At 38.5% G+C, this 13,230-nt stretch overlaps 1 protein-coding gene across 1 annotated transcript in view; it reads left to right on the forward strand.

The window, feature by feature from the left end:
* DOCK4 (dedicator of cytokinesis 4) overlaps positions 1-13,230 on the forward strand; it is a 501,134-nt gene that overhangs the window by 308,206 nt on the left and 179,698 nt on the right. Inside the window, 1 exon segment of the mRNA XM_032643431.1 lies at positions 10,909-11,034. Coding sequence (XP_032499322.1) covers positions 10,909-11,034 — 126 coding nt within the window.

The raw sequence follows: 13,230 nt of genomic DNA on the forward strand, positions 1-13,230 counted from the left end.
CTCCATCAAATCTGAATGATATCCTTGCTGGGTAGAGTAATCTTGGTTGTAAGTTTTTCTCCTTCATCACTTTAAATATGTCCTGCGAGTCCCTTCTGGCTTGCAGAGTTTCTGCTGAGAGATCAGCTGTTAACCTTATGGGGATTCCCTTGTGTGTTATTTGTTGTTTTTCCCTTGCTGCTTTTAATATGCTTTCTTTGTATTTAATTTTTGACAGTTTGATTAATATGTGTCTTGGCCTATTTCTCCTTGGATTTATCCTGTATGGGACTCTCTGTGTTTCCTGGACTTGATTAACTATTTCCCATATTAGGGAAGTTTTCAACTATAATCTCTTCAAAGATTTTCTCAGTCCCTTTCTTTTTCTCTTCTTCTGGGACCCCTATAATTCGAATGTTGGTGTGTTTAATGTTGTCCCAGAGGTCTCCGAGACTGTCCTCAGTTCTTTTCATTCTTTTTTCTTTATTCTGCTCTGCAGTAGTTATTTCCACTGTTTTATCTTCCAGGTCACTTATCCGTTCTTCTGCCTCAGTTATTCTGCTGTTGATCCCTTCTAGAGTATTTTTAATTTCATTTATTGTGTTGTTCATCGTGCTTGTTTCATCTTTAGTTCTTCTAGGTCCTTGTTACATGTTCCTTGCATTTTCTCTATTGTATTTCCAAGATTTTGGATCATATTTACTATCATTGTTCTGAATTATTTTTCAGGTAGACTGCCTATTTCCTCTACATTTGTTAGGTCTGGTGGGTTTTTATCTTGCTCTTTCATCTGCTGTGTGTTTTTCTGTCTTCTCATTTTGCTTATCTTACTGTGTTTGGGGTCTCCTTTTTGCAGGCTGCAGTTTCGTTGTTCCTGTTGTTTTTGGTGTCTGTCCCCAGTGGCTAAAGTTGGTTCAGTGGGTTGTGTAGGGTTCTTGGTGGAGGGGACTAATGCCTGTGTTCTGGTGCATGAGGCTGGATTTTGTCTTTCTGGTGGGCAGGTCCACGTCTGGTGGTGTGTTTTGGGGTGTCTGTGGCCTTATTATGATTTTAGGCACCCTCTCTGCTGATGGGTGGCGTTGTGTTCCTGTCTTGCTAGTTGTTTGGCATAGGGTGTCCAGCACTGTAGCTTGCTGGTCGTTGAGTAAAGCTAGGTGCTTGTGTTGAGATGGAAATCTCTGGGAGATTTTTGCCATTTGTTATTATGTGGAGCTGGGAGGTCTCTTGTGGACCAGTGTCCTGAAGTTGGCTCTCCCACCTCAGAGGCACAGCACTGACTCCTGGCTGCAGCACCAAGAGCCTTTCATCCACACGGCCCAGAATAAAAGGGAGAAAAAGTAGAAAGAAAGAAGGAAAGAAAGGAAGGAAGGAAGGAAGAAGGAAAGAAAGAAAGAGGATAAAAGAAAATAAATAAGGTAAAATCAAGTTATTAAAATTAAAAAATATTAAGAAAAAAAATTTTTAAGTAAAAAAAACAACTACAACAACAAAAATAAGCAGACGGATAGAACCCTACAACAAATGGTGAAAGCACAGCTATACAGACAAAATCTCACACAGAAGCATACACATACACACTCACAAAAAGAGGAAAAGGGGAAAAAATAATAAATCTTGCTCTCAGAGTCCACCTCCTCAATTTGGGATGATTCGTTGTCTATTCAGGTATTCCACAGATACAGGGTACATCAAGTTGATTGTGGAGATTTAATCCACTGCTCCTGAGGCTACTGGGAGAGATTTCCCTTTCTCTTCTTTGTTCGCACAGCTCCCGGGGTTCAGCTTTGGATTTGGCATCGCCTCTGCGTGTAGGTCGTCAGAGGGAGTTTGTTCTTTGCTCAGACAGGACGTGGTTAAAGGAGCAGCCGCTTCAGGGGCTCTGGCTCACTCAAGCCACGGGGAGGGAGGGCCACAGAGTGCGGGGCGAGCCTGCAGCGGCAGAGGCCGGCATGACGTTGCACCAACCTGAGGTGCTCCGTGCGTTCTCCCGGAGGAGTTGTCCCTGCATCCCGGGACCCTGGCAGTGGCGGGCTGTACAGGCTCTCCGGAAGGGAGGTGTGGAGAGTGACCTGTGCTCGCACACAGGCTTCTTGGTGGTGGCAGCAGCAGCCTTAGCATCTCATGCCCGTCTCTGGGGTTCGCGCTGTTAGCCGCGGCTCGTGCCCATTTCTGGAGCTCCTTTAAGCAGCGCTCTTAATCCCCTCCTCTCACACCAGGAAACAAAGGGGGAAGAAAAAGTCTCTTGCCTCTTCGGCAGGTCCAGACTTTTCCCCGGACTCCCTCCTGGCTAGCCGTGGTACACTAACCCCCTGTAGGCTGTGTTCACGCCGCCAGTCCTCTCCCTGCGCTCTGACCGAAGCCGGAGCCTCAGCTCCCAACCCCACCCACCCCGGCCGGTGAGCAGACAAGCCTCTCGGGCTGGTGAGTGCTGGTCAGCACCGATCCTCTGTGCGGGAATCTCTCCTCTTTGCCCTCCGCTCCCCTGTGACTGTGCTCTCGTCCGCGGCTCTTAAGCTTCCCGCCTCTGCCACCCGCAGCCTCCGCCCGCGAAGGGGCTTCTGGTGTGTGGAAACCTTTCCTCCTTCACGGCTTCTTCCCACTGGTTCAGGTCCCGTCCCTATTCTTTTGTCTCCGTTTTTCTTTTTTTGCCCTACCCTGGTACGTGGGGAGTGTCTTGCCTTTTGGGAGGTCTGAGGTCTTCTTCCAGCGTTCAGTAGGTGTTCTGTAGGCGTTGTTCCACATGTAGATGTATTTCTGATGTATCTGTGGGGAGGAAGGTGATCGCCACGTCTAACTCTTCTGCTGTCTTTCCCCTCTCCCGTCTCCCCATCTTTTGCATTGCCGTTTTTTTCTGTTTCCAAGCTTGAATGTTACTCTCTCAGAAATGCCTTCTATAACCACTTTGCCTTTATTATTTTTATCTCAGTCTCTTGTTTATCTTCTTTATAACAGTTATCACAATTAAAAGAGGAAAACTGTGGTAGGATACTCAAGAAGTTGTAAACATTGATTAATTCTAGTAAACAGAACTCAGTAACTGAGGTAGGGAAGTACATTTTCCTCCATAATAGAACCTTTTGTATGTATGCATGTACTACTTTAAAAATTTTTTTTACGTTTAGTTAAATTTAAAGTTGCCCAGTGTTTATCAGGCACTCAGTATCTGTTTCACAAATGAATAGAAAACACAATTATCAGTTGTTTGCCTCAAGTTTGTTTCTTTGGTTTCCTAGTACCAAATAGGAAAAAAAAAAATTAGAAGGTAAAACAATTTACTGTGTCCTAAGGAGGTTGCATTATTTTCCTAGCTTTGAGATTTAAGGCCCTAATTTATGTGTCCAACCCTCACTGTTGTACTCTTAAAGGCTTTGGAGTTTTTCACATTTATAAGTAATAATGTGTGGAACGTCTGCTGTATTTTGGAATATGTCTTTAAAATAAAACCTTAGAGTGGGGAAGGGATAAATTGGGAGATTGGGATTGGCATATACACACTACTGTATATAAAATAGGACTAATAAGAACCTACTATATAGCACAGGGAATTCTACTCAATACTCTTAATGGCCTATATGGGAAAAGAGTCTAAAAAGTGTGTGGATATATGTATATGTATAACTGATTCACTTTGCTGTACACCTGAAACTAACACAACATTGTAAATCAACTACAATAAAAATTTTTTTAAAAACCTTAGAAATGGGATTATTAAGGGAGAGTGTGAGCTTTTTAATGAATTTTGCCACATTAACAAAATAAAAAGCAGCTGAGATTGTCATTTTGGAATAAAACTTGGGACAGTTTATTGAGGACATCAAAGAAAGATATCAAAGATTTTTCAAAGGTTTGGAACCTATAGATTCAGAATTGCAGTATTAATTAATAAAAGTGGAAAAAAGATGAAGAAATTGTTTGGGGATTGAATGGAAGAGACTGGTTTTAGAATGTAGGTTTACTTTCACAGTCTCTGTGTGCTCACGATAATTGCTGAAGTTCTCATGCTCTATAATTACCTATGATATTAAGTTTAATCCCTCTCTAATTCTCACCTAGACTGTTAAATTTATCCGTAATATGTATCCTGCCAAATCTTCCTCTGTTGTACTGCCAGAATCCTCTTTCCCAAATAAAAATCTGTTCTTCATCTCACGCCCCATTTGAAGTTTTATTGATTCATCAACTTGTGATGCCAGCTTGGCCCCTTCCTGTGGTGTTGCAAGGCAAGCTTCCAAAATCTGGCCCAGTCTCCGTTTCATTGCCTCTCCCTACATTCTGCCTTCAGCCCAACATAACCCTCTTTGGATTGTGGTATTAGTAGCCACACAGAGTTGTGATACTGTAAATGTTCATACCCCAGAAGTGAATGCCTTTATGATAGTTTTATTAGAAATCGAACTAGTGATACAGCCTTCAATAATTTTACTAGGAATCAGAAGATCTCAGTGATTTCAAAACAAAACAGGGCAAAGACATTTCTTTTACCCATTCTATGTGTTTCTGTCTTTGCTCACAACTCCATGCTGTATTTTGTGTGTCCTCTCCCTACTCTGTTCTTTAAAAAAATGACCTTCTTTGATAAATTATTCCCTGCCTTTTTTCATTTAGATTTTGCATGTTATATATAATGATTTTTTTTCAAATCTTTTTAGTCTTGTTCAAATACTCCCATTTTCTAAAATGAGTTTTCTTAAACTTTAGAATATTCTGGCTGAGTTGAGATAAAGAGCCTAATTCAGCGTTCTCTATTTGACACTTTATTTTGAGAAAAAGTAAATGAAGCAATTTTTTTGGTCTTTTCTTAGCATGTGGATATTTTTAAATGCTGAAAATGGAAAGAAAAGACCATTTCAGTTTGATCATCAAACTTCATGAAAATTCTGATTGAGAAAATTAAATGAGTAAGGATTAATAGATATATGCCAAATGTATTCTTTGTTTCCTCCCCCATACGTCACTTCAGGGATTTGTTCGTTATTAGTTTGGGTTTATAATGTGACCTTTGGATATCCCACTTGTGAAAATATTTTTGCACTATTAGTGCATCTATTCTTAGCTCAGATGTTTTTAGCACATGTATTTTTAGAACATATACTTTAATATTCTACCATTTTTCTTCTATACTTGTATAGAAACTCAGGAGAATTAAAAAGAAAAATGTAATTGTGTAATGTTAAGTACTTTTTACATTTAAGTCAGTTATTTAATCAATATTGTGACTTTATTTTATACTTTAATTTGGAACATTTGCAAATTTTTTGAAGCAAAGGACAGTTTTTGAATTAAATATTGATGAGATTGATAGTTCTTAAATACTATATAAGTAGAGTAAATTTTTGCTCAGTTAATTAATTTACCCATTTACAATTACATTTTAATTGTGCACTGAAGACACACTAGTATATATTCTTCAAAGACTGCTTGTGTTATTGTAAAACAATAGGGATTTCAAGGATTTTAAAATAAATTGGCTTTTGAAACATGGTAGACTGACTCTTGTAATCTCCCCTTCAAACATGTAAAACTGCTGGGTAAATTACAACTAAGACATGGTAAGAAATAGCAAATGAAGCTTCAAAGAAAGGAAGGGACATCTTGCTGACATTAAGAGGGAGCTCCATACCAGAAGTGTAAACACTCAAGTAAGCACTCCAACAGGGAAGGGGGGTGTGAATATAGGCCCTGATGACTGGGGGCTTAAGTTTTAAATGTCTCATGGAAGTCAAGACATGATTTGTTATATCTGCTCCCTCTCCCTCATTGCTGATTATTTCACGATTGATTGTGTTTTTACTATCATTTTATTGTGACTCAACTTCAGTGGGTGTTGCTTTTTTTCATAGGAATCCTATGCACCGTGGGTGTGAAAGTGGCAGTATGGAATGATTATACATTTACTGTTTTCAGGCTACTCAACTGGGACCAGTTACTTACCTTGGATTTCATAGCTATGGATTTTTCCAAACTACTGAGTTAATTTAAATTCAGTGGCTTAAGCTTGGAGTTTCTATCTCACCAGAGAATCATGTACCCTCATCACCTTTTTAAAACAGAGAACAGTTCTTTCAAGCCCAGTATTAGAGGACTTACTTCTAAGCATTACTTGTATATTCTCTAAGCTATATCTCCTAGAAGTTCAGATAATAAACTATCAGGAAAAGACTAAATAAAAGGTAGAAAAATAGGTTCATAATGAAAAAGAAACCATGAAAAAATGAACAAGGAGAGTTTCAAATTCATGCATCAAAAAAATATTGAACATCTGTATGTCTGCATTATTCAAGGCACTAGTAATATAGCATTTAAGAAAGCAAATACAAATCTTTGTCCTCTTGGTGCTTAGCTTCTAGTGGTTAGAAAGAACTAAATAGAATTTCTAAAATTGTTTTAAAGAAGAAGTCATGTAAGGAAAATTAGTGTACTGCTTAAATACCAAATGAGCACAACTGAAAAGAGAAAGGATAATGTGATATAACAACAGTGGCAGTGGTAGTTGTAGTAGCAGCTGCTAACATTTTTGAGCACTTCCTTTATACCAGGTATTGCCTAAAGTATTTTATGGAGTTGGTGTCATTATCATCTTTATTTTACAGATGTGGAAACCAAAGCACAGAGGAGTTAACACTGAGACAGGGTCATGATGCTGTATGATAGACTTCTTAAACTGCACACTTAATCACAACATGTATTTATCAAATATATTTGTCACTATTTTCCATTTTTGTGTTGCTATACATTTGCAGTTAGGTGTTAGTTGGTTCATTGGTGGCAAAATGGCTGATCTAGTCTAAACTTAATTTTGCCTGCTACTTAATAAATCATGCTGTGCTTGCCTTTTTTTATGTAAAAGTGCAGAATTTCATGAATTTAAAAAGAATCATAGAGTGAGTTAGCTCCGATTCCTAAGAAGTTAGAGTTACCAAAAAATCAACCACATTTGGTTTAACAGATACCAAGCCTTTCTTTCCTGTAGTTCTGCTCCGTAAGCTGAGTTTAATCATGAAAAACTGTTGTTTTGTGACTCTAGATTAATTAATGACTACGCCTCTGTTTAAAATTAGATATCAAATCTTTGTAATTGGGTCTTAAACATCTAGACTGATTTTTAAAAGTTTTGTTTCATGATTGTTTCTTCTAATAAGAGGAACATTTCCCCCTTAGCCATTTCATTTTGGGGATTTATATTAACAGCCAGAAAAAAAATTGATTGTGGAACATTATTGATCTATTTTGTGAAATTAAAAATTTAACCTAATTTTTTAGCTTATTGGTTGTCGTAACTCCCAGTTTAAAAAAAAAAATCTTCCCTGCACTTTCAAATTCCCTCAATCAGTCATAATTTTTCCTTATTTTAATATTCCTATCATGAACTTAACCCTTGCTGCTTCATATTCTACTTACGTATGTGTGTCTTACTTTCATTATTGGATGATCAGCTTGTTTGGAGCAGAGAGCCTATTGTGTACACCCTTATTTCTCACCCTCCACCTTCCACTCAAGCTGGAAGTTGCTGCCTGGCCCAAAGTGGACAGTTTGAATTGCGGAAGGAGTAAGTTAAAGTGTCCAGATAAAATTTTAGAAGTTGTTCCAGCCCCAGATGTAACAGCTAAGGCGAGGACAGTGAAGTTGTATGACAAGAAAGAGAATAGGAAGGAAAATACTGCACTGTGAACATACCCTGTATCATAAGCTACACTCCTGAAAGGATAGGAGTAATTCTCAGGTCATTGGAATGGGCGAATATTTGATAAGTCTCCCCTTTGTAGTGAAGAATAGTTTCTTTGTCTTCATACATTATTTGTTATTGTCTAGTGAGTCATTTAGCCAACCTGTTCATTTTAGTCGAGATATTTAAGAACCACTGTAAAAACAGGAGTTTCCCTGATTGAAAAATAAATAGTATTGCAGTGGCTCTTGGTGGGCTGGTCCCTGTAGATTCACTACTATGTCATGTTTCTTTGTCTTACTGAAAGTACACCCCCTCTTTGATGTTTCTTTGTTAAGTGTTGTGGTTTTTTAATGGAAATTGAATTGATGATTTGGGAAGAGCCAAGTACATTGTGGTCAAGCCCTTGGCCCACTTGACCTTTCCAGTTCTTGATTCTCGGTGAGTTCTTCATTCTGAAGAAATTGGGTCACCTCAACAATACCTTCCCCTCCAAATTGATATCAGTAGTCCAGACAAATGAAATCATTATGCCTGGGGCTTTCATCTATATCTTTCTAAACCTTCAGATTGAAAACTACCATATCTTCTAACTAAATTTTAGAATTCATTCAACTGTTGAATGCCTAATTTTCCTTTTTCCCCTCTACTGTTTTGTCTGTTTTCCCCCTGTCACTTCCTCATTGCCTTCCCTTATCCATTAGCTGGCTCCTTTCTGTCTGTTGTCTTCTCCTTGGGTCCTCTCTATCCTCGAGAACATTGATGCATTTCTTTGTTCATGCTTACATCTATCTGTCTTTCCACAAAACATATTTATTCTCTATTTCCTATGTTTAATTGTCTTTAGAATCCACATTGATTGAATGCCTTTCTTTTCTCATTGTCTTATCCTCTGTATTCAACTTATGTAAAAAATAAAATAAAATAAATCACTGATGGTTAAATGAATTCTGGCTCCAATAGAGCAAAACAAGAATTCTGGTCAATTTTCTTCCTCCAGTCTCTACCCTGAATAGCATGATCTCTTTGTTTTTTCATTACTGTTTAGTTCTTTTCTTACATTGTACGTACCACATAAGGTTGCTAGTATCTCTGATCAGGTCCTTTGATGAGAAGTTCTAGTAAAATGATCTGTCCTTGCAAAACATCACAGGACCTCAAGAATTTTGTTTAGTGCTTGTGATTCTCTATGTGAAAGCATTGCTTATAGTGTCCTGGGGTACTAGAACAGTGTTCTACCCAGCAGAGGGATGGTTGTTACGTACTGTGTCTGGCACACACTGCTATTCTACAAACATCAGCTTCTGCTGATGTTCATATTGATGATGACAGTGTGGGTGAGTGTTTTGAAGGCAAAAGGACAGAAGTAGGAGGAGAACAGAGACACCAGTAATGAGGTGGGGGTACCGGGAGAGCGTGAGTCAGGAAGAAATAGCTGCTGGGACAGATGGATTATAACATGTGTTAGTTTATCTTCATTCACCAGCCTCTGGGTTTTAAAAGGAACCAGTAGTACCACATCCAAGTTGTCCGCATCCAACCATCCAGATGACTCATTCTCCCCTGCTTCATTCCATGTGGCTATCGGAGGACTGACGCTCCTCCACTCTATCACCCTCAGTCATCCATCTCGTGTGGGCTGGGGGCGGGGAGGGAGCTAAAGGATAGTTAGGTGAAAATAGGATGAAGATTTAATTAAAGTTCCTGAGTGCCTGCCAGATTTAATCTAATGCTCACGACTTTCTGACACCGGCATTCTATTAGATCCATACACCAGAGGACACAGTGATGCAGCCACATCCTGCCCTTCTTTTCTTATGTCATTGCCTTTTTGGGTATGCCTCATCTAGGTCAGATTCTAACCCCAGGAAAGGCTCCGTCTTCTTTCCGAGCCTAGTACTTTTTTAAAAAAACAAATTTTCCTGATGATTTACCTACTCTATTGAAAAGGAAGCAAACAAACCAACAAAACACTACTTTTGTTGTTGTTTGTTTCTTCATTTTACTGAAGACAAGTGAAAGGAAGATTCCAATCTACGTGCATGGCAAATGTCTTGCATTTCTGTTGCATCCCAGCATGATTGTTGCCACGCTTATGGTGTATGTTTGCAGATAACATTGTAGTGCTGTGCATTAGGAATTGGGAGTGACTACTTGCACCATAGTATGTATGTAACTGAGTGAAAAGGGTAATAAGTAATGATGTAGATGGAGGATCTTTGGAGTACAGATTTATCATTCCCTTGATCCACCATCCAAATTCATTTTAAAATTGAATTCAGGTTAATGATGATTGAAAGTTTTTAAAAAGATAAGTCACCTTTGACTGGTATCATTTTCTATCACTAATGTAAGTGAGGGACTTTTTTTTTTTTTATCTTTTTCGTTTTAAAATAATAGAGGAAAAAAGAAACAGGAAATTAAAAGACTGAAAGAGAAACAGCATGTTGGAAATAGGCAAACATAAGTATTCAAAAAGATAGGACATTAATTTTTTCCTATAGCTAGAGTTGGGAGAATAAGGTATGAAAAGCGTATCATTCAATGTCCTCAGTATATCCCGCTGTGGTAATGTCAGTATAATTGGGGTAACAAAAAAATTTAATTTTACTCTTTTACTGACTAAATTCCCTCTTGTTTATCAAAGTGGCCTGCATCCTGCTCAATTCTGCTCAGTAGAAAATAATGTGATTATGAGTTTCTACTGTATATAATATTAAGAATATAATGTTGGTTTTATTACAATCACCTTTCTTAAATTTTTTTTAAAAATCTCTGAATATCCTTAAGATCCTTGAATTTTTATGTGTTTAGCTTTGTGTCCATGTTTATGACATTTGATTAGTAATTATTCACAGGCCTTATAGAGTTTTAAAGAAATTAGAACTCCCTTTTTAAGATCAATATCTTCCAGGGCTGGACAGCCCCTGCCATTTGCTAGGATGAGGTTGGTGCAGGGGTGTTTCTGTCTGGCAGGGTGCTGGAGAAGTGGTGATGGGACTGGAAGCCAGACTTCCCCTTCTTCTTAGTGTTCTGTTCAGGTTTTTTCTAGCTTCTTGGAACCTTCTTTGTAAGTGGAAAAACTCAGGTAGTCAAGTTGGAAAAGTGTTCTCTAGATATTTGTCTTATAGATTCCATTAATTTTGTCTGAATATTAATTGTCAGTTTAAAACAATGATACCATAGATTTGGGCTTGTTGAAACAATTTCAGTTTCTGTTCATGCTGTTTCTGTCCTTTTTTTAACTCTGGTCTCCTTTGTTTTAGGTTTAGCGGTTTCCCTACAACTCTTGCATGGAGACATTGAACAAATCAGAAGGGAATACTCATCAGTATTTTCTCATGGAGTCTCCATTACCCGGAAGTTGGGTTTTTCTAATATTATTATGCCTGGTAAGTGACTTGGGATGCACTACATGATGAAATATGGCTACTTTGTCTGCTTTTGACGCTTGAGAAGTTTTTCAGATTGTCAGCTTCAAAGAGTTCAAATGGGCCATGCTTAAGAATAAAATTAGATATTTAATTCCTTTTTAAAAAAATCTTTACATTTTTATTATATTAGGGTGGATAACTTGTGGAGGTCATGGTTGCATTTCATTATGGCCATAATAGGAAAACTGAAGTTGAATCCAGAAAATATTTTACCTCTGGTGGGAAGTGTTATTGAAGTCACTTAGGGGAAATCCTTACAGGTTTTGGCAAGAACAGTTATTAAGCAATGGTTAGCCTTTTTTGGAGGATTTTTCCACCAGAGATATGTATGTATGTGTGTATATAAATAAGCAGCCATATGCAAACGCCATATGTATTTGTATGCATCTCCTAGTTCTATTTGTATATATAAATCAGATCTATATTAGCAACCAAAAGAGACTCCAAAAAAGTGTTCGTTTCTGAGTGGAAATGGTAGAAGTTAAGGAGATTCACACCAACGAAGTAAATGCCAAGTAAGTCTTTCTCAGGGCTCTACATCCTACTTTCCACAACCAAGAAAAAAAAAAATAGAAAGACCAAATAGTCTCAAGTTGTCAACAGTATTTTTAGAAATGAGGTCCTTTAAATCACTGTTTAAATCCCATGTGTAAAAAGCAAGCAATGGAAGTTGCATCTGACAGGCCTCTGGCCCAGTTATGAGACTGATGGTAGGACTGTTGTCCATAAAGACCTAACATGATGCAGAAACTGACTGGCATTGACTGTCGCGGCATTTTGTGATCTCCTGACGGAAATGCATTCATGCAGGAAAGCCTAAGAGAACAGCCTGGAAAGTTTCCTGAGATGGCCTGACCTAGCTTAGGGACCCAGTCTGCCTGAGCATCTTCTGTTAACTATCGTCGAAAATGACTGTTTACAGCACGGTTTACTTGGTGGCATGTTATTCAGTGGCTCTTGCAACCATTCATTATTTCGTTCAGTTGCTATAAATAGCTGGTATTTCCTCTTTAACAAAAAAGAAAAAGATTTCATCCCACTGGGAAGCAAATTGATGGGTAAATCTAATATAAAAAGCATATTTTAGAACAGAATGCAGCCAGCTGCTAAAAGAATTCCTCAGCTTGGTCTTTGAGCAGCATCATTGAGAAATGGAAAAATATTAAGCAACATGACACTTCACTGGCTGAATAATTGTCTGGGGTGTGCTGTGCTCATGCAGCTCTTGTCTGGCTTTAATGATGAAAATGAGCTTTCTGTGGAATAAGTCTCACTTCTGTCCCTTTCCCACACCACGTTATGGCGAGGTTCATGCTGACCAGGGAATCGGTCCTCCCAGACACATGTCTGCAGTGCCCAAGACTGCAAGAGATTTTTTTTAAAGCACTTTCTTCTTTTTCTTCTCTCATTTTTTCTTCTTTGGCTTCTGAGTCTTTCAAATTAGATGGAGAAGGGAAGGATGTGTGTATTAGCTTAAACAGCTGAAAGCACCTTTACAACTCAATGGAATGTTTTACATTGGAAAACATAACAGCCATTGTTTTGTTTTCCTTTGTTATTTTTTAGAATTTTGACTTGTCAGTTAATTCTCACTGGTGGCTCTGATGAAAACTTGAGCTGAATTTTCAATAAGAGAATATATGTGAACAGCATTTCTGATCCCAGTGTTATATTGACAGTCTGCTAGGATGATGGGTTTTTTGGTTTGTTTTCCTTTTGTTTTTCTAGACTTGTCCTTCAGAGTTAGTATTGTGAATAGGGGTCAGGATGGGTGAAGCACGTGTTTATACCTACAGGACCTTCATTAACTTAGTTACTGCCTTTCTGCAGAATGAATTATCTGTGGTCCTGACACTAACAGGAACGTACACAAAACTCTTCTTGAGGATCACAGAATGTCATCAATGCTAAACTCTATTTGGGATGGGAAAACCGTGTAGACAGAGATTCTCCCCTTGGTCTGGCTTTTGCATGGGCTGGTCTCGGGAATGTCACCTGGTATAAGGAGACTACCTGCCCATGTGCTTTCGGCCTGTCACGAAGTCCTCTGAACCCTTCCTGTTGCTAAGGCTCAGTCATTCAGCACTTTATTTCTTAGAGTACCCAGTTTCCAAAGAAGGAAAGTTACCCTCTGTGAAGCTCCATCACTGCCAC

This window comes from Phocoena sinus, chromosome 9, assembly GCF_008692025.1.
Source record: "Phocoena sinus isolate mPhoSin1 chromosome 9, mPhoSin1.pri, whole genome shotgun sequence".
Taxonomy (NCBI): Eukaryota; Metazoa; Chordata; class Mammalia; order Artiodactyla; family Phocoenidae; genus Phocoena; species Phocoena sinus.